Source organism: Pteropus medius, unplaced genomic scaffold, assembly GCF_902729225.1.
Source record: "Pteropus medius unplaced genomic scaffold, Ma_sr-lr_union100, whole genome shotgun sequence".
Classification (NCBI taxonomy): domain Eukaryota; kingdom Metazoa; phylum Chordata; class Mammalia; order Chiroptera; family Pteropodidae; genus Pteropus; species Pteropus medius.
Genome location: NW_024349225.1, coordinates 5899376 through 5927016, shown reverse-complemented (window position 1 = coordinate 5927016; position 27641 = coordinate 5899376). Strand labels below are relative to the sequence as shown.

At 42.2% G+C, this 27641-nt stretch overlaps 1 protein-coding gene across 2 annotated transcripts in view; it reads left to right on the top strand.

The window, feature by feature from the left end:
* The first annotated feature begins 926 nt into the window (after positions 1 to 926).
* LAMC2 (laminin subunit gamma 2) overlaps positions 927 to 27641 on the top strand; it is a 56477-nt gene continuing 29762 nt past the window's right edge. The window contains exons 1-3 of one of the 2 annotated variants that reach the window (XM_039881276.1): positions 927 to 1146; positions 6899 to 7118; positions 22552 to 22740. In XM_039881276.1, coding sequence (XP_039737210.1) covers positions 7040 to 7118; positions 22552 to 22740 — 268 coding nt within the window. In that variant the 5' untranslated portion in view covers positions 927 to 1146; positions 6899 to 7039. Of the gene's footprint in view, positions 1147 to 6861; positions 7119 to 22551; positions 22741 to 27641 lie in introns of both variants that reach the window. The other variant, XM_039881275.1, reaches the window with a different exon arrangement.

The following is a 27641-nucleotide window of genomic DNA, read 5'->3' as shown; positions in this document are numbered from 1 at the left end:
GTTCCGAAAGGAAGCCCATTAAATTAATTTTTATTAATATAAATGTATAAAGTTAATAATTCTTCAGAAAATTTCAGCAGGAAAAAATAGGATGTAGATAACATTGGGACAGTTATTGCTAAAATGGATTTTTCCTCAGGCCCTGAAGGGGTCAGAAGATTTGCAATTGCTCTCTTCTTAAAAAATATTAAATGTAAGATTAAAACTTAAAAACCAAACCAATCAGAAAAAGCCCACATTTTTTACTCAAAAAAAAAAAAGGAGATTTTCTATTTAGAGCTCAGGTAATCTCTCCTCTCTCTCTCTCTCTCTCTCTCTCTCTCTCTGTACATTTTAAGTATAATCCATTTTAAGTTGACCCGAAGGACAGAAAATATATTCACTTCTATATAAATAATTCTGAAAAACCAAGCAGTTATATTTTGCTTTTGCTGAGATTTTCTAAGGGTTGTATTAATAGAGAACCCTGAGATAAGAAAACAGTAAAAATAGCAGCTTTGTTAAAGCAATGGCAATTAGATCTTGCTCTGCTGTGTATTTATACAATAAAAAGCAGAACATTGAAACAATTGTCCAAATAATTCAAGCCTATAATAGATTCACCTAAAATAGCTAGATGGGTGAGGAAAATGTATCATTTTGGTTTAAGGTGTCTGAATCACTGCGTTAATTCTCCTCCTAAACCTAAGTAGACATATTGAGGCTGTGAGAAAATTTTAGATTAGTGAAAAGTGTCTCTAGATTTTTCTGTGATTCTTGGTAGCACTTTTTATAATTGCTGTGGTCTAACGGTTCCATCTTTTAACCAAAGTCTATTCCAATCTGCAGGCTTCCTAAAAAAAAAAAAGAAAAACCATCCAGGGATGTTTGGGGATTTCTGTGTAACCAGGCCCAAGAAAAGCTGGAGCCATAGAGACAGCTCCTGGATTCTGGAGCTCTTTCAGACCGCGCATGCTCTTTGCACTAGGCCAAAAATAATTTCTAATGATTCTAAGGAGTTCAAGGATGGAGTTACTTCATCTAGTGCTCTGATACCCAGATTAAGTTGTCAGACCAAGAGAAAACAACCGTCGAGACCTGACTGGATGCTGTAAAACGATGTTGCGCAAGGATCTGAACTCACTGTGCACGGAAGGATTGCAAAAGGTAATGTGAAAAGGAAAGGAAAATGCACCCCTAATAACCAAGCCTTTATTGCCGAGCTGCAGGAGAGGAGTCACTGCAGAATACAGGACATAAGGACTAGGAAATCAATGTTCTGTTTGGCGGCCCAACGCATTTTGGTGGTTGTTTTTTAATGGGAGAAGAGTGTGTTTATCCAGTGAGAGGCTTACTTTGTTTTTATCTCGTAGTTGAATAATAATGCTAGAGAGAGGTGTGGGCGTGGATTTGTGAGGGAGCCTGAGTGGCCTTGAAATGAGGATCATAACAGATGGTGAGGAGCCAATTGCAAAGCACTGATCTGGGCACATCCAGAAGATTCCAGCTTCGCTGTCAGTACTCTAATGGTCAAAATTGTTACTAGATATTTAAAGTGCGCCCAGTTTCCTATTCAAAGGCAGCCTCTAAGTGCTGTAGAGTTCCCCAGACTTTATAACATTAATTATTAAAATTGCAGATTGAAATTGAGAAGCACATTTAGAAACACTGTCTCTTGGACTTGTTTCTGACTCCTGAAAGGCAGGCGTATGGGGCTCTAAGTGTGGCCACCGTTCGCTTCCAGCTTATCTTGTCACGCCCTGACCTCCCCCATAGAAACCCAGGGAAGAATTTTCACTGCGGTGGGCTCGTTCGCCTCTCCTTCAAATGTCAGTATCTCTGGTCCAAGCACTGGAGAGGCTGAGGAACCACGGGCAGCAAATACTCTCTCAAATCGCCATCTCAGACAGGATGAGCACATTTCAGTCTAAGGGAACACAAGAGCTAGCACGCTCCTGAGTCTGCTGAAGTTCTCTCTTGTAGAATGTTTATCCTCTCTTGTTTTTTTTTTTTTCCTGCCTCTTTTGTCTTTTTCCGAGCATGTACTCTCTTTGCTTCTCTCCACCTGTGTTGGTAAACAAATACTTGATTTGAATATTTCTGTCTGTAACAACTACATCAAAAAGATGCGGGAGAAGTGTTCTTTGTGCCCAGCTCTGATTTCCCACCAGTTCCTGGCCCAGGCAGATCCTCAGTCAACCACAGAAAAAAGGATTGTCTCCCTTTAAAAAGCAAAAGGCATTACTTGAGCTTGGGTCCGGCCCCTACCCCTGAGCACAAGCTGTGGGAAGACCATATAGATTTCTGCATTAAATGGAAGCTTGCCACTCCAGGCAGGGCGGGGGCCTGCTTCTGTGAGCATTGTTTTCTGGAGACTGGCCAACCTCAGAGAATTTACCCAGATGATCCAGGAAACACTGGATTTCCATTTATGGACATTTTCTTTTACAATTAAGAACAAGGGGAGTCATCTTTTTCCCTGATTGCTTTATTTTACATTTTAAAACTTTATGCAAAAGCTGACGTAATTAGAACTATCTGGGGAGATAAAGGGCAGAGAATTGACACCGAGGTCCTGTCCGTGGCTGGCATGTGAACAGCCAGTGCTTCAGTTTTTATCATAAGTGAGTTTGAAAGCGGGTGACATGCCAGACATTCCTGCTGAAAGTTAACTAAGGTAATGATGGAACTCAAGGCAAAATTCAACATGTCACTTGCAATTCTCTGTGGGAGGCTGGGGTGCAGAGATGGCAGTTCTATGAAGTGATTTACACAGCATTGTAAAACGAAAAGTCCCCGGGTGATGACTGAGCTGGCTGTAAATGAAACAATGGACAAAGGGGACTTCCAGGGCTTCGGCCTTCCGGCCACACCCCAGTACCTCTCGGTCTCCGGGACTGCACGACTGCAGAGAAGGTCACCCCCACTGATACCAGAGATTACACTCCAGATGAATGTGACCACTTTGGGGAAGAGAAGAGGGAAACCCAAGTGCTGACTTCCTAGAACCAAAGTCCAAGATGGGTTTGAAAAGTGTGCCCCTAGGCAGACATTTCAGAAAAGCATCTCTTACCTTTTATAAATTGCCAAAACAGACAGGTTTCCAGAAGAGGAGTCCCCCTCACAATTTTTGGATGGTCTTTTCGCCCGAAGGGCTGAGATGGCCTTCTGCCTGAAGCTCCTCAGAGCTTATCAGAACGAGCGGGATGTTAGGGCTGAACTCACCTGTGCTGTGGCTTCGTCACAATGTATGCACACGCTGGTCTGTTTCCAGTCCTGAGTTTGAGTTTGCACATTGGAGTTAAGGTATCTGCTGACTTATCAAGGAGATTTTTCTTTTATTTTTTTATATCAGTTTTATTGAAGTATAATTTATATACAATCAAATTTATCTATTTTAAGAGTATAATTTGATTATTTTTGACCACTATCATTTCAGAATATTTCATTCATCCCCCCAAATTATCCTCATCCCCATTGCAACCAGGCCCCTACCTCTGGTAACCACAGATTTGCTTGTTTTCCTTGTAGTTTCACCTTTTCTAGAATTTCAGATAAATGGAATCATACAGAATCTGGTCTTCTGTGTCTGGCTTCTTTCATGGGAGAACGATCAGTAGTTCATTCTCTTTTATTGCTAAGTAGTAGCATCAATTTGATTTTTGTCACATTTTTATCGTGTTAAAATACCTATAACATAAAATTTACCATCTTAACCATTTCTACGTGTACATCAAGTCGATTTTTGTTGGTTTGAAAAAAGATTTATTGGGATCATATGGAAAGGCAAATAGTTTTTTGTTGCCTTTTTGAAAATCGTGAATTAATTCAAATTGATCATAAGAATATATTTAAATCCATCTTATCTTTACACGTTCCCTGAAATATAAGATCCACCCCACCTTATTAATAATGAAGTTCTAAATGCACAAATTTTGAAACATTTGGTAGGCAAATTTGAACGTGAAGGAAATTTCCAGATATGCAGCAAAAATACAAATTAATTAACAACTTCCAAGGAAATGTTGATAATTTGGACTTGAACTTGGATTAGACCAAGAGTTTCATAGAAGTTTAAAATTATGATTTTAAACTTATTTTAAAATCATAGTAACCAGTTAGTAGAAAATTTAAAGCAAAAACCTTCTTTCTCGTATATTTGTTAACAATTATAACAAGGAGACACTGATGGTGCTTAGTGATAATAATAGCAATAACAACTATTATTATTATTATTTACTTGTTTAATGCATATTATATACCTGGTGCTGCTCTGAGTACCAGATAGGTCATTAACTCTTTTAATTGTCCCAACAACCTTACCAGCTAAGTGTCCTATTATTATCCCCACGTTGCATATAAAGAAACCGAGACTCAGAGAAAACTAAGTGACTGACCTGCCTTGATGAGAAGTGAAGCCAGGATCTGGCCCTGGCAATTGGCTCCAGGGCGTTGGATTTTCACCAAGAGGATACTCCTAACCCCAGCAACGAGCTAGAGAAAAATTCTCAAATTGGCAGAGGGAGCTGCTATTGTCCCCGATCAAGGCACGATGTTAAGATAGAGCGGCGGCCGCAAGCCTGAGCCAGATAGGTCGCTTATGTGGACGAAGAGGCCCAGAATAAGGCAGGGAGGAGAGGTGGAACGGAGGAACATCGGAGCACATCGTTCACATAAAAGAGGCCGCTGGTTGGCCTGGGGCTCGGGGGCCTGCTGCCCACTTTCTGGCCCAGGTCCAGGTGACCGATGGGGTCCTTTCAGAGCTAACATGTGAGGAAAACCCGAAATCTTTGTTCAGAGTCCATTGTGACTTGGCTTCGTTGATGTGGGCCCATAGTTCACAATCTAGTTGGGGTGCAATGGATGTTGATAAATAACCACTGACTACGTATCGAACTCATTCAGTATTGTGAATTTGCCTTTTTATATGGTGCTTTTTAATCTGATCTAACAAAGAGTTTATGGACTCTGGAACTAGATTGACTGATTTTGAATCTTGGCTTTGCCACTTACTAGCAGTGTGAATTTGAGCATGTTACTTGATCTTGCCATGCTTCTGTTTTCTCATCTATAAAATGGGGATATTAATAGTATACCTATTTCATAGTATTGTTTCAAAGAATGAAAGGCTATTATGTATAAAGGATTTACAACAGAGCTGACAAATAGTAGGTACTATATACGTGTTAGTCATTATTATCACTAGCCAAAAAATGATGGTAGATGAAAATATCTGTTCCATCCTTTGAGATTTAATAAACTATAGTAATCTACACTAAAATAAAATTTACCTTCCGGACTTATTTTCGCCGGGCTCTGTTCCTTGGTCCTTCAGGATCGTGAGTTATTGCACGGCGCTGAGGGATGGAAGTGCAAGGGGCAGGCAGCTCAGGGATGTGAGTTCAGCACCAGCTTTTAGAGGGGAAAATTCTAAATACCTAGTCTCTGCAAATTGAAACGTTAGCAGTAATTGGACACTGTGAGTTTTGAGAGAGAAGAATCTTTACGTTATTTATTTGAATCCTGGACAGAGTAGAAGAGAACCGAGCTTGGGATGAGAAAATTAAAGTTTTCTTTCTAGTCCTCGATTTCTGCTACTGGAGATTTTCAAGTAGGTGTTAGCCAGTTTGTAGAAACCTGCCTGGCCCCTGTGGTTCTTTGGTGCTATGTTTGGATCCAAGTTATTCCTGGACACCTAATTCCAGCTCTGTGTTCTGTACAAAGCCATGACAAGCTAGCTCTGTCAGCTCATGCTGGTCTTAATTACATGGATAAACTGAAATTCTTGCACCCTTTGACACTTAATCACATACTGTCCTGTATTGTTTATTGTCTTACGTTGCTCTCACCTGTAGAACTATCCACAGATCATTTATTTAATCAGTGGACAACAATTTATTGGGGGCCTTTGCTGTCTTCAACGATGAAAAACAGGAGTAGTTGTTTTGGACACTGTGTTGCATATACCGTATACCTATAAACCTCTAGTAATTTTTAAATCTCTAGGAGGAACCAAAGCCTTCTTGACTGCCACCTCTCTGAATTATTGCCACCAGTCCCCTTAGGGAAAGGGACAATGCAGGATATACCAAGATTTGTAGTTTCCTAGCTGTCGCCCACTTCACCTAGCACAGTGGACGTGAATAATATTCAACAGCTCGTCCCAGCAAACATTTTCTAAGGGGCCTGTAGAGAATGGCAGGAGAAACATGCTGTGAGACGGAAAGGGAATAGAAATGTGGACCCACTTTCTCACTCGATTTAACAGAACGTTTATTTTGCGTGGACTGTGAGCTAGATCTTGTACGAGTCGTTAGGGGTGGAGAGCGATATCTCCTCGCCTTCACCGCCAGGCGCAGGGACTTAGAGATGTTAGACAGTAGATGGGAGAGGGAAATCGTAGGGACTCAGGAAAGGAGCCCTTGGCCCAGCCTGGTGGTGATGAGGGAAGGGATTAGGTGTCAGCAGAGTGGGTGGGCCGGGGGTAGGGCTGCTAACCTGGCCGGAGGAAGAACTGGGCCCTGTGGTAACTCTCAGACCAGCCTGTTTTCCTCGATGTCTTTCTTCTAGATCAGAGCTGGTCAGGGCTGCCAACTTACTTCTGAGTTTGCGCACTTCCCACCGGGCCTCCCAGTTTGAGAAGGGGCGGGCTGCTAGCTACCTGTGTGAATTCTGCCCTGGACCACCCCGGGAGAGAGAGAGGGCTCTGGGGGGGTTCTGGCACATTCCTCCAGAGGGCTCCCTGGGCCGCAGCCTCTGCACCACACCCTCAGCCGGGCCAGGTGTGCACGAGGGGGGAGCCGGGGCTGGGGTGAGCGCTTTTTCAGCGCTGGCGTGTGCTGTTTGTCTGCCTCCTGAGGGCTGGGTCCTCCTTATTCACAGGTGAGTCACACCCTGAAACAGGCTCTCTTCCTGTCAGGACTGAGTCAGGTGGAAGAGTCGATAAAACCACCTGATCAAGGAAAACGAAGGCACAGCGGAGCGCACTGCAAGATCCGCAGGGCTCCAGGCGCCAGGCAGCGACCCCTCCAGCGGCGGACGGTGCGCCGCAGGCCCGGCCATGCCCGCGCTCTGGCTGAGCTGCTGCCTCTGCTTCTCGCTGCTCCTGCCTGCCGCCCGGGCCACCTCCAGGAGGGAAGGTGAGTTGGCTTCCAGGAGCAAACGTCGCTGCCCCGGGCTGCGACCTGGCCTTTCTGTGCACACCAAGCTGGCCGAACGCACCTCCAAGGATGCCCACTTTGTCCAGAACCTCTTTAGCTCACCCTCCTCCTCCCCCATCTGAGGCTTTTCTGGAGTCGGGGTTTCAATAAGACTAATATTACTATATAAAACTGTCTGATTTTAAAATGTGAAGCCAACAGGTGTGCCAAACCAGGGTTTTCCTTACTTTAATAATGTTCCTTGATTGCTTTTTCTATCAAGGGGCCCGCGTGTGATCAGTAATATGTCGGTGTATAAATGCTTTTCCAATTCCGTGTTTTTATTGATGGGATTTTGGTGGGAGTGTTTTCTGTGACCGTGAACACGACAGAGAATGACCCTCTTCAAAAATCCTTCTGGAATTCCTGTTTCGTCTTTGGGGTAGAAAGTGAGTCATAACAATGCTTTACTTTCACATAACGTTACTTTTTATAGTGTTTTCACATAATAGTCATTCGACAGACATTTATTGGGTGCGTGTGCATAGATCATTTGATCTTATCTAGGGCACCCAGTGGCTGTCATGTCGTGAGAAGTTCCTCTGATGTAAACAAAACTTTCTGAGAGCCTAGCAACTGTTGACTGTATGCATGTGTCAGCTATGACAACACCTAACGGGTGTTTTCCTTGTCACTTAGTCTTAGTAGTGATACTTGCCTGTATAATTACCCAGAAACTTCATGTTTATATTGCTTCCTGCACCTGATGGCATTTAAAATAATAGTTTCAATAGGTTCAAGAGCCGTTTTCACACGTGTGCAATATGTAAACATGAGACAGTGTTCGCATGTACGTGGGCTCATCTTAGGTGTTCCCTTTATTACTGTGCAGTCTGGGTGATGCTGGCCTGAGTTATATTTGAATGGCATGAATATTTTAGCATATATTTGAATGCAGTCCTGTTTTGTTTTGTTTCGTTTTCCTAAAATAGTCTTGGAATTAAATTCCAGCCCATCATTGTGACTGCCATTAAAAAAAAAAAAATGATCATGTAGGTTAGGTTCCTTTAGAGTTAGGATAAATAGTCTTAACCTAGTGAAGTATGTCCTATAAGTAAGGATAGTCTCTGAATATTAGAATTCAGAGGGACGGCTCATAGACCAACCGCTAGAATCCCTTGGCTTAAAAAATGAAAAAAAAAAAAAAAAGAAATGAATTTGCTCAAAGCCACACAGGCAATTATTGGCAGAGACAGAACTGGAACTTGATTCAGGGATTCTTAGGCTGGAACTTTTGGGACCACGTTACAAAAATATTGAGGAGACAATGTATATGTATTTTACATAATGGGTAATTATATATTGAAGCAATTTTGCTCTTGGTTATACTTGAATATATATGTGTGTATTAGCATTAGATAACAGAAGTTAATATGCAGGATGTTATCACTTGTTTAATAAAATCAAACTCAAAAGGACAGAGCTTAGACTCTTACTTCTCAAGGATGGCTCAGCTCTGGGCATTCTGTCTAGACCATTAAGTCAGAAGCAGTGTTCTAGTTCTTTTCCAGATGTTCCCCTTCCTTGGGGATGGACTACTTAACATATTAAGCTCCCTCCCCAAAGGGCTTCATTTTGAGGTTCAATGAAAGTGTGAAAAATTTGGCATCAGGGTAGAGCACACATGCTTTCCAGTTCATGGGATGCTGGAATGTAGTGGATGTTGGACTGAAAGTATGGTACTTGCCACCTACCAAAGTGACACGCATCCGTGTCTTGTGAGCTGCACCTGTGAGGATCTAAAGCAATGACATTGCTTCTTGGTTGTCCCCCTGCAGGCAAAATTATGGCGTTAGATGTAATCAGCAAGACTTTCAGGGTTGGCTTCAGTTAGAGCACAGGTGTTAGAGTTAGCCTAACCTGGCTTCAGGGTTTGCCTCATTCACTTACTAGTTGTTTATGAGTGAGCTTTCGGGCTCCTCAGGCGCTTGGAGTCAGCTTCTTCACCTGCTAAGCGGAAGCAGTAACACTGTGCAGCCTTGTAGAGCTAGTGAAAGGATGAGAGTTTATTGTAAAGTGCCTCAAAATGCCTAGGATCGCATTTCTTTACAAAGTCTGAAGCCAACTGTACAGGTTTAATGAACTCAGATGCCCAGAGATCAGTAAGGGAGGTAAGGACTCCCCTTCGGGAGCTCGGTTGGTGTGAGAGGATGTGGGACGTAGATCCAATGGTCTGGATCATAGTTCACGTGGGGAGGTATGACTGGAGAAGGTGCTAAAAGGAAATAGGAATGAGACTAGAAATGTAGCCAAGAATCTGGTCGTGAAGAGCTTTGCATGCCAGGCTGTGCAGTCAGGATAGATAGTGTGCCCTGTAAGCAAAGAAGAGTTGCAGATGGTTTATAAGCAAGAGTGGGCATGGTCAGATTCATGTTCTAGAAAGGTCACTCACTCGAAGGCATAGACGATGGAGCTGATCTAGGAGAGGCCAATAAGCAGCCATTGCAGTAATCTAAACGAGAGATGATGAAGGCTTTCGTCGTGGTGATAGAAATAATAAAGAGGAACTGGTTAGAGAGACATTTAGAAGGTAAAATCAGAAGAATCTGGTGATCCAACGGGTGTGTGTGTGTTAGGAATACAAGTGGGGGGAAATCATGAGAAATAAAGAAGAGGCCAAGATGGGTGCAAGGCTTCAGGTCTGTACGAACAGTTAGCCAGGGATGCCACTAAAGGAGACGAGGGTGATAAAAGAAGCATCAGATTGGGAGCACGCTCGAGCAGTGAAGAGGAGGGGGTGGGATCCTGTGGGGACCTGTTGACTTTGAGATGAGCGTGGCAATGTCTTATAGTCCCAGTGAACAGCTGGAACTCTGATTTTGAAGTTTAGAAGAAAAGTTTGAAATATGAAGTTGGGAGCCCGGAGATGGAAAGCAAAGCCTTGGCAATCGACGAGACTACATGGGACATGGAGGTGAAAGAAGCCTCAACTCTTAACAAGGAGAAGGAAGAATGATGGAGGAGGAAGGAGCCTTGAGGATAGAGGAGAATTAAGAGGGGTGTTTCGTTAGCCCAAGAGTTAACAGGAGTTTCAACAATGTAGGAATAATAAACAGTACTCACATGTAAAAATGTGAATATACAAAGATGAGGACTAAAATGACACCGTTGTTGGAGTCAGCCATCAGGTAAGTTTTGAAGCAATTATTCTAGAATGGTGAGCCCAGAATCCCAGATCGTTATAGATCATTAATTTGGTTTCTCCTGTGGCCTGGTACCGGAAAATAGGTGCTGCAAATAGTGGAGAGGGCCCCTGGAAAGGTTTCTACTCTCACATGCATTCTGCTATTTAAACTGTTAAAGTGAAATTGCATCACGCATGAGAGTGCAGGCTCTGGGGTAAGACTGCCTAGGTTCAAATCCCAGTCCATCCTTTACCAGCGCTGGGGGTTAGGCAAGCTCCTGCACCTGTTATTCGGTTACCTCAAAGATGGCGATAATAAATAGTGGCAATTATTACACGTAAAACACTTTGTACAGTGCTTGATAAGCACTCACTCTGTGTTTAATATTACTGTTATATAACTAACTGTCCTGCCAGTATTGAATGTCAGCATATCGCCTTGTGGGTTTTGAGTGGTGAAATTTTTGAAGGCTCCTTGAATTAGCTCAGGAAAGGTGATGAGGAGCCCTTCTGCTCAGGCTGAAATGAACCCTAAGTTTTACCCAATGAAACAAATGGAGTTCCTAACAGGGAACCCAAAACAGACTGGAATTTTAAGATTAGATTTCGTATCATCTCTTCTCCGTGCCTTTTGTAAACCGCCAGACCTCATCACAGATTCAGCAAAGCTGTTGCACTCTATCTAGAATATGAACAAATATAAGATGACCCCACATGAGACGGTCTCTCACTTCTCAGTGGGAAGGTCTGCACCCCCTGGACCACTGCCACCAAAAAAAATAAAGGATTTTTGCCAACTAGGTTATGAGAACATTTAGCAATATCAAGGCAGTGGTCACATGTCTCTTTATATTTAACTTAGTAAATTTGCACAAACACATTTAAAGTCACACAATTTATAAAATAATAGCTTAGAAGTATTGGCTAGTTCATTCACATTTCATGAAGTAATTATATTCAAATTCTTTCCATTCATCTTTAGGAATGCATTCCTAAAGCCATTCTGATACAGTTTCTTTTTCACTTCAGACTAGGTAGTTTGAGACACACAGCCCTATTCGAGTCTGCTTTTGATGCTGTCGCTGGAAAGTATATCATTTTAAAAACATTAAAAAATCATCCTTAAGCACGCATTGTGATCTTCACAACATAACTAATCTTGAAACACTTATTTATAACAATTTTCAGCACTGACAATTGTAAGATAATGAAAAATTATGAGAATTGCGTTTAATACCTTGGCCTCTTTCTTACTGATAAATCTCCAAAACATTGATTGAGGTCATTTCAAATTATCGTGTCTTCCCCAAACAATACTTTATTTTTCAAATAAAGTATTTGAGAAAGTACCATATGATCTGAGAGAATTTTGAAAAGACTTAAATGTATCCTTTGTTTTTCCTGAGAGTTAAAAAAAAGGGGAAAATAAAAACTTTTACCTTTTACTCGAGTGTGTCCAATAAACAGGAGTATAGAGTTGGGTTGATCTATAAGCTGGACATTTCTGAGTAGACTTCAATTCTGGGTGCCCTGAACTGGGGGTAGCCAGCCAGCCACTGGGTGAGCTCTGCTGATCCAAGAAGCTGAGGAAGAACTTCGATTTGTGATCAGTGTTTCTGGGAAAGTCAGAAGCGTGAAATTTATATGTCAATCCTGGGAATATTTTTCCCATTAAAGTTCTTAGTGGCTCAATTGTATTGACTTTTCTTTTCCCCAGAAAAATTTGCAAGGACAAGACTTGAAACATCTCTTATGGACCAGTGTAGAAACAGGAGCCTCATAGATTCTAGAATACTCTGATTTAGTCACAAATTAGGCCTAGTCAATTACTAAATCCTTACTGGGCTGTGTTCTAACATAACCCCCAGGTACATGATGTAATATTTGAATCATATCCAAAGCCAAAACTAAGTCTTTTCTGTCTCTCTGGGTGACTGTATGTCTGTGTATGTGCCTCCCCAACAGACATATGCTTCCTTACATCACAATTATGAAAGATGAAAAGAATGGTTCTTCCTCAGCGCCGATCAGTATAAGGACTTGAGTCCTCCCCCTGTGCTGTATCAGAGGAGAGGTGGAGAGATGGACTCTAATCTTCCTTATTTCAGCTGCTTCTTAAAGGGGCATATGACAGCTGTTGCTGGGCCATGCAGGAAAGGCTCCATGCTCTTTGGGTAACAGTCAAATGTGCTTTCTGTGTTGGAATGTTTTCTTTTAGAGATGATCTCATAGAAAATAGAAATTGCTTTACTGCAGCCAGAAGGGTGTGGGGCTATGCGTGGATGGATGGGTACTTTCATACAGAGTCCCTACTATGAACACTGCTGAATCCAAATGCTGCAGCTGACACAGCTCTCTCAGAGCTGAGCCCTTCGAGGTGCCAGGTGTCGGAGAAAGGGAGGCTCTTCTGTATTTCTTTCATCTTAATCTCTTTTGTTTTACCTTTGAACTCACTCAGACTGAGCCCTCAGCCTCCTCCCTTGCCCTCAACTCTTTTGCTAGGTAGACAAAAACTGGTGTCCCCCACCTCCCTGTTCATTGGGTCATTCTTTCCCTCTCCCCACTGGCTGGCTGCCTGGGCTCTGGTGCGGAGTTAGGGGAGACGTGGCCAGGTGAGGTTTCCTGGTGTCGTCCTCACTAGGCCGAGTTACCTACAGTCCACATGTGCCTTTTCCAATTCTAGGTTGTAATGTAATGTGCTATAAACTCAGTGAAAATAGATGACTCCCTTTAAGCCGTACTCTTTCAAGAGGAAACTATGGTGATCTGAGTTGCATTGACTCTTGATAACTTCAGACTATTTAGAGTTGAAAAGACTTGCCCAAATTTTATCATTCGAAGTGGCCGGTGGGATGAGAACACTGACCTCTGTTGTCCCTCTGCTCAGAGCACTTCACGTTGCAGACTGACTTATACTGCCGGGCACTTCCATGTCCTGGGAAACAAACGCATCAGGCAGCTGTGGCTGCGTCCGCTGAAGAGGCAGCTGTGAAAAGTGTGGGTGAGAAAACCGGATTCAGTTAAAAGACTCTTAGCGAGGGAAGTGCCATTTCGGTTTTCTTAATTCTGGTTCGAAGACATGTCGTGGTTTACCTTAAAAAGATAAAGCTGGAAGCAGACATTTACACATTAAACCGTAAAATTCAAGATCTGTTTCAATGATGAAATGTTCAGAGTTTTGTTTTAAAGTATTCGCCCAAGCTGAGAAGCACATTAAACCTTAGGAAAATCTCATGTAGGAGGTTCTAACACTAGAAAATACTTAAAAGCATCTTCATCATCACATCTTAGAATATAATATAATAAAAATATTCATCTTGTCATCTTGAGTATCTCAGATTTGGAGACTTTTTGATTTTTTAAAATTTTAAATTCATTTACTTAAAAAATTTTTCAATTAAAGTTGACATGCAATATTATATTAGTTTCAGGTGTATAACATGGTGATTAGACATTTATATAACTTATGAATTATCACTCCAGTATGGAGACTTTAATTCTGGCAAGTGGGATGATCGCTTCCTGGGCCTTTGATACCAAACTGATAGATTTCCCTTAGACTTCATGACTAATGTGCAATTGGAGAATTCGTAAAAATAATTTAAAATACATTAGGATAGACTGCTATTTAAAGGACACTTTCAATCATTGCTTTTGTTCTGAAAATAAACATTTGCCAGTTATTTTTCAAGTGAGTATGTTATGCTCAACTTTAATTTTATTCTCCATTTTCAGACTAGCTATTAACATGGAGGTGAAAGTTACTATCTTTGAGTGTAAGAGTCTGTCAGTGTACATGAGGCCGGTTCTTTGACTCAGTGAAAGGGAATGATATCCAATAAGATAAATTCAGATTTAATATTTTTAGTGTAACTTCTTGGAACAAACCAACTGGAGGAAGGTGGTCGGGATTGTTAGCCCCTACTTACCTCTTCCCACCATGATGCTTTTCTTTTACGAAGCAAGAATTTAAAGAAGCAGAGGCAGTGAAGATTTTTTAAAAAGTATAAGTGAAAATGAATGGGAGAGAGATAAAGATGTCCCAGTGGAGAGTGGTGTGTAAAATTAGGCTGGAAAAGTAGGTAAGACCATGAAAGTGTTTGCAGGCAATGTTAAGGAATTCTGTTTTTTTTTGTTTTTTTTTTTGTTTTTGTTTTTTTTTATCCTAGAAGTAAAGGATAAAGTTTCGAGCAAAGAGATAACTGGTAAAGTTTATATTTTGAAAAGGTTTTGTGACTGCCCGGTGGAGAGAGGCAAGAGAAATTGCAGGAGATTCAGTTAGGGAGATACTGCAGGCAAAAGGTGATTGGGGTCCGGTCTAGAGGGGCCATAGTGGAGGTGGGCTTGAGTGGACTCGAGCTATTCAATGAGTCGTATCAATAAAATGTGCTGACTAGAATGTGAGCAGATGAGAAAGATGGAGAGGAACATGTAAGGATGGCTTCCGGCTTCCTGCTTTGAAGGGATGACGGTCACAAGTTTGGTTTTAAACATGTTTTCTATCAAGAGTTTTTGAGTTGGGAATGTAATGTGGTTGGCTGGACAGGAGAGTCTAAAGCTGAGAATGAAGTCTGGGCCAGGGAAGAATCTCGGCATGTCAACCGTGATCATGGTTACTGACGCCCTGGGCTTGCACGAGAGAGTTCTAGAGGGAGGAGTCATGGAGCTTCAGGGCCGGGCTTCGAGAGCTGAGGTAAGGAGAGGAGCCTATGGAGTCTTGGGTGCGGGTGGAGGCCAAGGTCAGAAGCCAAGAGGATACCTGGTGGTGTGACATTTGGGCATCCAACGGAAGAGAGTTTCAGAAAGGAAGGAGAGAAAAAGATTCAACGTCTCAGAAAGGGAACAAGGGGCACAAAATTCTAGAAAGGAGACGCAGAGCACACACCTTCTCTCTAAATAAGAAGGGAATTGAGTGTCACCTCTAAATGATTTATGTTTGGATTCATTCACAGGGGATTACAGGTAACTTATTTCATAGACTCGCTGCTGTTTAATCGAGTCAGTATTAATGCACTAAGTAGCTGAAATGGAAGCGAGAGCAGCAAAGCTCTACGTAATAGCAGCCAGCACTCACACCGTCAGGTTCAAACACGATGCTCAGATTCCTAGCTCCTGAGCTAGTCCCACACAGCAGCCAAGTACACTACCTGTCAAGGCTTCCTGATCGCTGCAAACTGATCTCACACTCTCAAGCCTGCCTGGCCGCCTGGCCCCTCCTCCCGTGCAGCCCCAGGCTTGCTGCCCTTTGAGATGGCAGGCAGAACGTCTTTGCAGCTCCAGGCTCACAGAGCACAGATGGGCAGGCAGTCCTGGCACAGAAATAGTTCATCTGGTGCGAGCGGCGACCTGAAGTCTCCAGACACTCCCTCTACCTCAGAGGGCCACGTTCCTCTTATAATTCTTCCTGTTCCCATCTCACCATGGTGTTTTGGTTGAAACATAAGCTTTTTTTACATTGAATGCTGTATTTGTAGACAATGAAAACTTTGTGTTTTGTATTGATAAAATTTTATATTGGGTCCCTGGGCTCCTGGGAGACTTCTGTATGTTTTTGTTTGGCATTTTTCAGAGTCAGAATTTTCTTTCTTTCTTTCTTTCTTTCTTTCTTTCTTTCTTTCTTTCTTTCTTTCTTGCTTGCTTGCTTGCTTGCTTTCTTTCTTTCTCTTTCTTTCTTTTCTTTCTTTTCTTTTTCTCTCTCTCTCTCTCTCTTTCTTTTTTCCCTTCTTCTTCCTTCTTCCTTCCTTTCTTCCTTCCTTCCTTCCTTCCTTCCTTCCTTCCTTCCTTCTTCCTTCCTTCTATCCTTTTTTCATCCATCCATTCATCCATCCATCCATCCAACAATCACTTGTCCCAAGCTCTGGGTTAGGTACTATGAGGATACAAACGTGTGCCATGCTATCGAGGAAGTAAGTCATGTACACAAATAGTGATGACACGGGATAGAAAGTAATCAATGCCAGGAGAAAGATGGGGATGAAATCCTGTGGGCATTCGGAAAAGGGAGAAGCTGTTGAAAGGTTATCTGCAGGGACCCTAAAGGATCTGATTTATGCTCTTGAAAAGATCACTCTGGTTGCCATGTGGGTTTAGGGAGGGTGGAAGTGGGTAGTGCCCCAGGCAAAGGAAACAGCAAGCCTAAGGACCTGGGGAGGGAAGAGCTTGGAGCATCCTAGATTCTTGGACGATCTGTGTATTGGAGCCCAGTGAACGAGAGGGAAAGAGGCATGAGATAAATTGGCAGAGGTCAACAGGGCCAAATCTGCAGGGTCAGGGTCTTGAAAAAGGTTTGGATTTTTAATTTTCTTATTACTGTTAAAGCACTGAAAACACAACGATTCCATTAATTATACAAAGATGGCAGTTAGATCACTCCGATGAAAAGCAGCATGTGCTTTTAAGTTTAGAGCAACAGAAGGAGGATCTGTTTATACACAAATGATCGGATCAGTGCCAAATGGTTAAAAATTCTCGTAATTTCTTGCAACGTTTCCTATGGGAAATTTAAAATGAGGTCTTGATGAACTGCAGTCACCAAGGGCGATTATGTCAAGGCCTTGCCCCAGGTACAAGCCGAGGAAATTTTCGGTTTCCTTCCATTCTCCTGAGGATGCAGCTTGGAAACGGCCTTGTCTCCTGTGCTTCCTGTCTCGACCTGTTGAGACTGTGTGAGTGAGGGTGGGAGTGTGAAGCGAGCCCCGGGGTCCCACACACCTTGCTCCATTGTTCGAAGAGGGTCCCAGCTCCTTGGGTCTGCATCTGGGGTGGGGGCGGGGCGGGTGGCATGTGGGTGGCCGTGGGCTGATCAGCCCGTGTCTGGCTGCCCCACCGGATTTTCTAAGAACCACCTTGAGGGGCAGCGACAATGGGCTATTATAGTTATTATAATAAATACATAAGTGCCAAAGAAGCAGCATACGGCATAGCCAGACACAATTACCACCCACGCTTTACGAGGCTGAAAAAAATTTGTGAAAATCTGAGTAAAACGACTCGGTTTTCGATATGTTTATGGAGGGCTTGAGGTAAACTTGGTCAATCTCGTTCCTTTAGCTGTGACAGAGACAGTTATTGGGGGTGTTGGAATGGGGGACAGAGAGAGGATAAAACAAAACCTTGAAGAGTGGTCCCTAGTTTGGGTAGAGTACAGTACAAATGAATAGTCAAGTCACTTGTGATACAGAATTCAGTGAAAAAGGAAGAAAAAACTCACCTACCTTGATTCCTAGACCCTGTAAGGCTTCAGGTCTGTTCAGTGTCTGAGTCTGATTTTTTTTCTGTATTTTCTGATGCAAAGGTGTTTTAAGGTCAGGTCCCAGATCCATGCCTGTCCATGGCTAAAGGAGGAAGACGTGGATGATGTGAATAGTGTTTGCCAAAGCCCAATATGTTTTAAGTAAATATATATATTTGTATATTAAATAAATACATCCTAGGTAAATATATATCTCATTTGACATAATGAAACACTGGCGAATCCCTTCTTTGAAATCTTGCTTCTCCATGAAGTCCCAGGTTCCAAGCGCCCAGTGCAGCCTCCCTGTTAGGTGTGAAGTGCTATTTATTAAATAAATGGAAAAACTGTACATTTCATTGGCTGAGGACAGAAGAAGGGGAAAAAGGAGTAAGGATCAGTGAAACAAAATCTATCAAGAAGGTAGAGAATGGGAGCTTAGGAGGGGCAAAAGAAAATTTGTAACAACGGGACAGGCAAATAGTTTGATACATTTGTTATATAAATAATTCATGATAACCGATCAGAAAAACATGGTGCCCAATAGATAAATGGGCAAAGTCATAAACTGATGAATATCAAATTAAAAATAAAATAGTAAACCAGCATGGCACTTTTCAGCCCTCCCTTCCAACTCGCCTTACCACCTCCTGACTTCCTGTTTCCTTCCACTGCGTCATGTAGTTCTCGCTAACAAATACCACGCTCTCAATATTCTCTCTGTATTACTTATTTTTTTCCCCTCCAGCTTCCATGAAGACTCCCATGAGGTCTGGTTTTGTTTACTGCTTTATCCCCAGTGCCTAGAACAGGGCTTGGCACGTAGAAACATAATAAGTGCTCAATATATATTTGTCGAATGAATGAATGAATGAATGAATGAATGTCGAGAAAAGAGAAATGTCCAGGACCCCCATCTTTGCATTTCCGTCACTTGATTTTGTGTCACGGCTCCCTGATGGAAACTAGAAAACGTATTTATGAAATTTGGTGCTAGCCCAGAATTTACAATAATAGCAAACATTTTTATGAAATAAAAATGAAAAAAGTTCTAGGCATAAAGTTAAACAAGGTTAAACATAAAGGAAGTGAAATAAAAAAACATTTTTTAGAATGTCCTCTTGTTTTAAAATGTATTACAGGCTTATATTTAGGTTTATTAATCTGAATAAATCATTATAGTGTAAGTTATCAAGAAAGGCCATTTTCTGGAGTGGGCTTCTGTGGAGAAAATCATCCCTGCCAGAGAACAAGGAAGAGTGTGATTGCTAAGTATTGATATTTGTATTTTTAAGGCATAGCCAGACATGTGGGGACATATGGAGTCCTTGAAATGGTAAAAACACATCTAGGAGTTTCCTGAGGTTCAAGAAAACATTCATTCATTTGTTCATTAAAAAAGCGTTAAATACTTCCTGTGGACCAGACAGTGTACCACAGACTAAGACTTCGTTTTTCCTTTTTCTAAGGCATGAGGTGTGCTTTCTGCCTGCTCAAAGAGTAGAGTCCAGTGCAAAGATTTGCCCAGCTTCCTTTCAAAAATAAATTTAGGAAAAATTTTTGCCAACATTTGGAACTCAGTAGATTTCATACATAACGCTAGATTTCTGTCTTCTTTAAACACATTAAGTGGAAAAGCTGACTACAGTAGATATCGTTCCTGTGTGGCTACAGTTGGCCTGAGGTGACATGTTGCTTCTCCCTTTAGCCCTTTTGGCAGAGTCCCCACTGCTCCCTGCTGCCTTATTCCGGCCTCCCAGTGCCCTTCGACAGCCAGCGCGCCCAGAGGAGTGGCTGGGGAAGAAGTTGGTCGCAGAATAAAAGAGACCAGGCAAGCACAAGCTGCGTGAGGGCCATTTCGTTAAGCCCAGTTGCAGAAATAGTCTGGAATTTGAAATACGAAGACTTTTTTTTTTTTGCAGTCGTGCGAATGAATAATAATTGGTTTTAGGAAAGTTAGTCTAAATTTGGGAGATGATTTGAGAGAGACCATGTTGCAAATGCATCCCGTTCCGTACGAAAGGGCCGGCTCTCCCCCTCTTTCTCTGGCTGTGAGTGTCAGGAGACTCGACATTGACCCAAGTGCAGTACAGCTAAGTGTTGAGCTCAGCTCAGCTTGGTAACTTCGAAGTCCCATAGGCAAGGCTGGAGAAAGCGTCTTCCTGGAATCAGCCCATAATATAGACATAGGAGGCCACTACACTCCCCAGACATCAGGCCCAGGGATCCCCTCACCCCAGCCAGCATAACCCTGCACTGTAACAGAAACCCACTTGAGAGAGAGGAGGGAGAGATTAGCAATACATTTGTAACTTGTTGGGCAAGTTCCACAGAGAGGATGCCGGCTGACGGCCTCCCTTGCGGGAACTATAATTCATCTCCAAGGAAGGCTATGAATTTAGAGGAAGAACACAGTTCTTTGAGAATAGAGCTTTGAAGGAGAAAGGACAGAAGGAAAGGGAGATTGTTAAAAACCAGGTAATGACGAGGTTGTCTATTTTTAAAATATTGCTCTATATAAATATATCATGAGCTGTCCTTACGAAGTTAGCTATTACCAGCAAAAAATTTGTTCTGAATAAGAAACGCACCATGAAAGTCTGTAATTATTTTGAGATCCTCCCCAGAGGCATCCAGGGCAGAAAGGGCATCGACTCATGGAACCACACAAGGATCACTGGCTGGCGAATTTAGCTCTTGTACGTGCCTGACGATGTACTCGGTAGAAGTGTCACAGCACATGACAGCTGCGTGGCACATCTGTTCGAGATCCCAAAAATCAGTTACACAAGCATTCGCTGGGAAAGATTCGCCTTGGCACCAGTTCTGTGAAAAGCCCTGGGAGCCTGAATTGAGTGCAAACTTAATAAGCTGTAAGTGTGATGAAATGTTAGGCCGCATCCATGGAGCTGTAATATCTGGTCTGGTTGTTAAGCTGAGCCGTTCAAACCACACGTGAAGGACTGTAATAAATTCTGGCCATTTAAAGAAAGATACTAAAAATTAGAGTTTGTTTCTAGGAGGGTAGTCAAGAAGGATCTAGAAATTGTGACATGGGACATGGTTGAAAGTCCTGGAGGTGACGAGACTAAGGAAGGAGATGCTATAGTTACTATCTTCAGATATTCAAAGGCTTGGTGGACATAGCGCCTTAATAAAACAATATCTGAAGTAAATGATGACTAAATAAATGAAGAAGAGAGCGTAGATGTGTGTGTGTGTATGTGTGTCTGTATGTGTGTGTGTGTCTGTGTGTGTGTTTTCCAGGGCAGAACAAGAACACATGGTAAAAATTACAGGGAGGAAGGCAGATTTAAAACTCCATAAAAATAATTTGTAACAACCAGTGCTGTCTAAGGAGGAACGGGAAATCGTACTAGATTAGGAAGGATTCAAGAAGGGGATGAATTTATAAAAAAGAATGTCTGAGTAGTGGTAAACTGGATTCTTGAAACGCAGGAGAAAATGGAAAGGTGAGGGCTTTGTGGCTGGAAAGACCTGGGAGCAAATTATCTTTGCCATTTAGCTCTGTGACGTTAGGAAAGATGCCTACTCCTTCTAAGCATTTGTTTCTTCTTCTGTTAAATGGGGAAAACAAAACCCATGTTAAAGTGTTACTGTGAGCCGCTGTATGTAAAGTCCTATAAATAGAATGGGCTCCGGATGGATGTTAGTGGACTATCTGGGTTAGATGGCATCCAAAGTAGCCAGAGAGAGTTTTAGGAGCTGTAAGGAAGTCACTTAAAAAGCTCATAGAATTTGCTTAGTTACCTTTGTGCCTGCAGAGCCTGACACGGCTTGCAAAGGGCAGCTGCTCAGTACATGTTGGCACATTTGCCATTTTTATCAGTACTCTGGGTGAGCCATGGCCCCAGGCGCTTCCAGAAACAGGCTCATTGCGCGTGTATGACCATTGGCAACAGCGTGCCTAGTGGAAAGAAAGTGAGTTTGGCATCAGACAAAGTTCAAATCCCAGCTCTCCACTGGGTCAAGTTAGTTAACCTTTCAGAGCTGCATTTTTCTCATCCAAGGCAATAACTGTCTCATATGAGTGAGGAATAAAATAGCAAAGATGAAGGACTTTGATATTCTTTTCTCAGTGGAACCCTCTCACCAGTCCAGGGAGGCAGAAAACGCCACGTTCATTTATAAGAGAAGAGCCAGGATGCAGAGAGTTCGAGTGATCTGGCAAGAAAATAGTAGAATCGATATTTAATCCACGTCTTTTAACCTCAAGGCTCATCACCTTTCTCTTCTAAACAGTGACTGAATCATTAAGTGTCTGCTGTGTGCGTGGTACTATGCTCAGTATTTCTGTGTATCACCTCATTGGCTGTTTAGGTCACACATGAAGATGTCACTCCATGAGTCTCTTTGGAAGATCCACAAGATAAACTTTCCTAGACACTTGGGAAAGGCTATTCTTCATGGGACTATGGTTCTCTTTGATACCTGGCTTTGGGAGGTGTCCTTTGGGAGGACACTCAAGGCACAGTGAGTTGGGGAGGAGATACCTATCCAGAGAGTCACATTAGCTCCTCAGACTTGACCATCGCTGGAGGAACAGATGTTGTGTGTCTTGAACAGATGACACCATCAGCTGTTGGACAGTTGGCAGTCCTCGGGTCTTTTCCAGCCATAGACTTTTTCTATGGGGTTTTCAAAATGAATTCCTTGCAAATATTTAATTCAGAAATTTTCACATAAAATATATATATATATATATAAGATTTTTGGTTTGTCATGAGGAATTGGACAGTTGGGGAGTAACCCTGAACCCACGTTCCCCCAGGCAACGCCCCACTAGCACTGCATAACTGCTACTTCATTTAGGTGGAGCAAGAAGTCTCACAGTCCTCACCCGGCCCGTTCCACCGCCCTCCCCGACCTCCATCAAGTAGATGAGATTAATATGCAGTACCCCGTACCCCCTGCGTAATTGATATCAATAATAAAACACCTGGGAGAATTGTCTCTGTGTGTTTTGCTAACGACGTCTCTTTTTTCCTGATCCCCAGTCTGCGATTGCAATGGGAAGTCCCGGCAATGCATCTTTGATCGTGACCTTCACAGGCAGACAGGAAATGGATTCCGTTGCCTCAACTGCAATGACAACACGGACGGCATTCACTGCGAGAGGTGCAGAGAAGGATTTTACCGACAGAGAGAGAGAGACCGCTGTTTGCCCTGCAATTGTAACTCCAAAGGTAGTTGGAAGAAGGCAAAGGAAAAGGGAGAGGGAGACGGGGAGGAGGGGAGGGAGGGAGAAGCAAGCAGCCCGACAGAGAGGTGCTCGACGTCGAGAACAATTGAGATTTACCGGACATTGTTTTTTGTTTATTTGTTTGTTTTGTTTTGTTTTTTACCAATTTCAGTCTGGAAAGAAACGTGTTTTTCTGAAGTCTGGGTTCCTTAGGGCATGTTGGTTTGAATTCTAGTACCAAGAGGCACAGGATTACTTTTCTTGGCAGACGGCAGTATTTGACCCAGGAACAAAGGAACTTTGAATTCTTCCAGTGATAGTTCCTCATATCCACGACTATCTGACCAATCTCTCGAAAAATAAGGGATTAGAAAGATCCGTTACTGGTGCTATGCTAGGTGCTAGCAATATCAAGTGGTACTAATAGAAGACACAGACAAATAAATAGGCAGATTAAAGTCTTTCCCAGGCTTGTTAACAAGAAAAAATAGAATTAACAAATAAGAAAGACCTAACGGGGTGGCTGGTTCATAGGTGGGATCTTGTTTGTTTGTTTTAAATGTATCACCCCGTGCTATATTCACAGAACTGTAATTTTGGGGCGTGTGTGCGTGCACGCGCGCGCGCACACACACACACACACACACATTGTGCTATATTCATTGAGGGCAGACCGTAAAGACAAGTTAGTAAAAATAACAAGGGAGAGATAGGCAGTTCTGTTAAATAAGTTGAGTTTTTTTAAAAAACTACTCTATTTGTCTATCATCTTGGCAATATCTGTTTCTTCTCTTTGCTAGAAAGTGTTTAATAGCATACTATGATAAATATTAACATGCCTAAAAGGGTGTACAGCCAGGCCGGCACGTGGTAATCGCTCAGTGTAGCTCCCTAGAATCAACTCATAGCAGAACCTGAAATAATCTAAAAACAGGCAGATTTGGGTCCAGCCGCGAGTTGCTGGTAGAATGTGTTGGGGACCCTTATAGAAAACTGGGGTGACCATGTGGTGATACAGACCCATATCCCAGCAATCACTCTCCAAATTGCCAGAGTTGCTGTTACGATGTGGTTTGAACCAGATTTGCTGAGCTTTGTGGCGTAGAATCAGCATCTAGAATCTTTTGGATTGAGTAGTTCTCCCTACGAATCAAAACACCTCACAAAGGAAAACTAAAAGAAAAATTATTCCATTAAAATGCGCATTTAACCTCTCTGCAGAGCCCACATTGCTGTAGGTAATGCGGCTTTCTTGTGAGTCACTGGATTTGGGTCATACCAGCAAAATGGTCAGAGAAGATGGAACTAGAAATGTAATTGGCTCAGCTGCAGACAGGGTGATTAGTCTCAGAGCAGACAAGCTAAGCCTGCTGCTTAGCGAGGAGAGATGCTAATGAGGGAGTTGCTGCATCCTCTCTTCTTTTCATAGTGTAGTCCATTGCCCGCCTAGCAACAATGAGTCTGGCTCTTGCTTTTCTTTTGGGGAACAGTTACCCCTGACTCAGTGTGCTTAGTCTGGGGGTAGGAAATGGTGGAGCCCAGCGATGATTTGCGTCTTATATTGTAGCAAACATGCATTACTCACTCACTCTGTAGCAGGCACTATTCTACATGCTTTCATCCAGCAATTAATTTAATCTTCACAAATAACCTTATGAAGAGGGTGCTATTATTATTTCCATTTTACGAATGCGGTAGCAGAGGCTTAGAGAGGCAGGTGGAGAAACTTGTCGAAGGTCGTAGAGCTATGTGAGTTCCAGCCCAGGTGTGCCGATGTCGAAGATCATAACATTGTGGGTTTTGGAGCTGGACAGCCTGGGCTCAAATCTTGGCACTTCCACCAGTGTGATGTCCCTCTGGACATACTCTTTAACCTCTCGCTACCCCACTGTCCTCACCTATAAAAGGGTGATCACGTTATTTACATTACAGGATCACATGAGGATAAAATGACGTTTGTCAAGCACGTGGTGAACGATGCAATAAATTGTGTTTCTTATTAGGACAGAGGTTAGGGTCCCAATCCCCTGGAACACTGGCTTGCTAAAATATCACCTTCGAGCATAGAAAGAAGCCTGGTAAAGGCCATACGTTTGGTCTACAACTATTTATTAACATTTTATTTATTATTAACATATGGCAGTGAATTGTTATTTTAACTGTGGGGAAATTGAGACCTAGAAGAGTTAATGAATGGCCTGAAGTTTCTCAGCGAGTGATTACAAGAGCTCAAGTTGTAATCCAGATGTTCTAATCAAGAACTATTCCCCCTTAAACCCTTCATATGAAAAAACAAAACAAAACAAAAAAACAAAAAACAGACAAACAGAAAAACAGAATGGTATCCTTTTATCTCCAACAACAGAAAATTAGATGTTCAGGAAAAACTTTGTAGATATTCTTTGCTAAGATCTGGGTAATGCTTTATACTTCCCCAGAACATATTCATAGATGCTGTCTTCTTTGTGTGTGTACTGACACACTCCACCCACCATTACATAGATGAAGGGGCTAAAGCTCCAGAGCCCCAGCTGCCTGGGCTGCTTGCATGTTGGTGGCAGAGACTGTCCCCTCCATGTGCCACCTCCGACTGCACGTTGGCTGCACAGATCACTAAACCAGTGGCACGAGGTTAATTCCCTATGTGATTTCTCAGTCTCCAAATCAAACCAAAGGATATTTTCACTTTCAAATAATAACTTCACAAGGGAACTTGTAGTATATTCAATTTCAAATGCAGAGGAATGCATTTTAGAAAAACTGCTATCATTCCATGTATGGTAAATGAAGGCAACAGCATTAATAATTGCCAAATTGGTCACAGATTTGGACTTCACATCAATTTCTCACAAATATAGCAATGGGGCTTGTTTTTAGATGATGACTTTGTGAGCTCAGCAGTAAGGCCGAGTTATTTTCGACTCTTGTAACCACATGCGTAAGATTTAGTAAGCACCTGATAACCTTTTGCAGATATTTTAAAATTCACTGTGTGTGCATGTATGTCTTTGTTTCTCCTGTGACACCTCCATTCTTGAGATCTGTGTGGACATCAATGACATTGGACTTATTCTCTTAATTTTATCAATTTTTATGTTCCTGACAGCAGATTACTCAGACTGTATCATTCGAGTTGTTTAAAATATGCCTTAAATAATAATTAATTATTATTCCATATAACTCTTAAATAATAGTCATGTCATTTAAAAATGCAAGTATATTTACTTTTAAAGGGTTCTCAAAAAGGAATTTACTCTCTTGGCTTAAATTTTAAATATTAATAATTTTAGAATGCCTTCCTGAATCCTCAAATGCATGTAAACTATATCTACATTAGCCTTAAGGTGTTCGTTGGGACACAAACTGTGAACAGGAAGCTGTTCTTCATCTGTTTTTGAAACTCGATTGTTCACGGCCCCTAAGAGTAGCTCGTGATGTAGAAACTGAGACAGGTCTTTTTATACTAAGGAGACACTTTGAAAACCCAGTGCTATTATTTTGGAAGTTTAGGAACATGAAATAAAGTAGCCATGTGAACACTAAGAACTTGTGTACTTTGTAAGGCTTAAAAGAGGCCTAGAGATAACAGTATAAACTACGTTTTTTGGAGCACCTACTATGCATGAGATACTGAATTAGGCACTTGATATATTTTAACTCAAAGTCTTACGACAGCTCTATTAGGTATAGGTATAAGTTTTTATCTCCACTCAAAAGAAGTAGTGAGTGAGCAGTTTGCCCCAGGATACACAGCTAAGTGGCAAAGCTGGAATTTGAAGTGAGATCTGCTGTACATCAAAGCCAGGCTCTTTTCGTGACCCCCGGTGTCTAGAGCTGTATTTGCTGGATGATATTCTATGGAACACTGTGTTCCTCAAGATAATAATAGGTGTTGCCTGTGAGAATGTCAAATAATATTTGAAATCGCTGGCATTAAAAAGTTAAACAGGCTTCTTGCCTCCTGAATGTACTATTATGTTTTAAATCTGTAAAAGATTTAGTGTGTACCATTTCCCAAACTCTTGAGCACAGAATGCCTATTTTCATGAGGTGACTATTAATACCCCTCAGAACGCTGTTTTGTAGAGTGCTTTTTCAGGCTGTTTGGGCCAAACCCAAAAGCAAAGTACAGTCTTCTCCATCTTATAAGAATAATTCGTTTCTGAAAAACTGCTGTGGAGTTTTCTTAAGTGAAAAGCATAATTTCCATTAATTTGAATGGAAACAAATGGGTTTCTGAGTTCCAGATCAATTACCATTTGTGTTAAAAAAACAAAACAAAACAAAACAACTAAGTTGTATTAAAGAGAGATGACTTCTATTTAATGTTATTTATCAAAGCATAATTTAAAAAATAATATTTCCCTCTTAGCTCTGCTGACCGAAGAGCAGTGAGTGTGGCGATCTCTAAATGCCAGACACAACAGCCTCTCTCCATCCTCCTCTGGCTGAACGCTCTCTTGCCTTAGATCCGGAAGACTTTTCCCTTCCTTTGATCCTCCTTTAACCCTCCTCGCTTTGACTTCTGCTGTCCTGAGACTTCTCCCCACCCTAATCCCCCCTTTCCTTTCATCAGCGATGTTCCATTTCTGTTCGAGGCACTTCCTCCCGCTCTCTATCTGCTCCCAAAGTACTGTCATGCTTCCTATTACTCTGTGTGCTGACGCCTCCTAGAACATCATCTCCAGCCTCTCTCTCGAGGCCCGGATTCACATTTCCATCGTAATCCACAGCTGGAACCTCGAGTTCGCTATGTCCAAAACGGAACTCATTTTCTTCTCTTGCAGTGTTCAACCTGAGAGCCTGCTCCTCCTCAATCTTCTTCCTGGTAAATAGCATCGCATTCCATTTTGTTGTGTTCCCTGGGACCTTGGTGACATCTGTGTGATCCCCGCCCCCTACCAT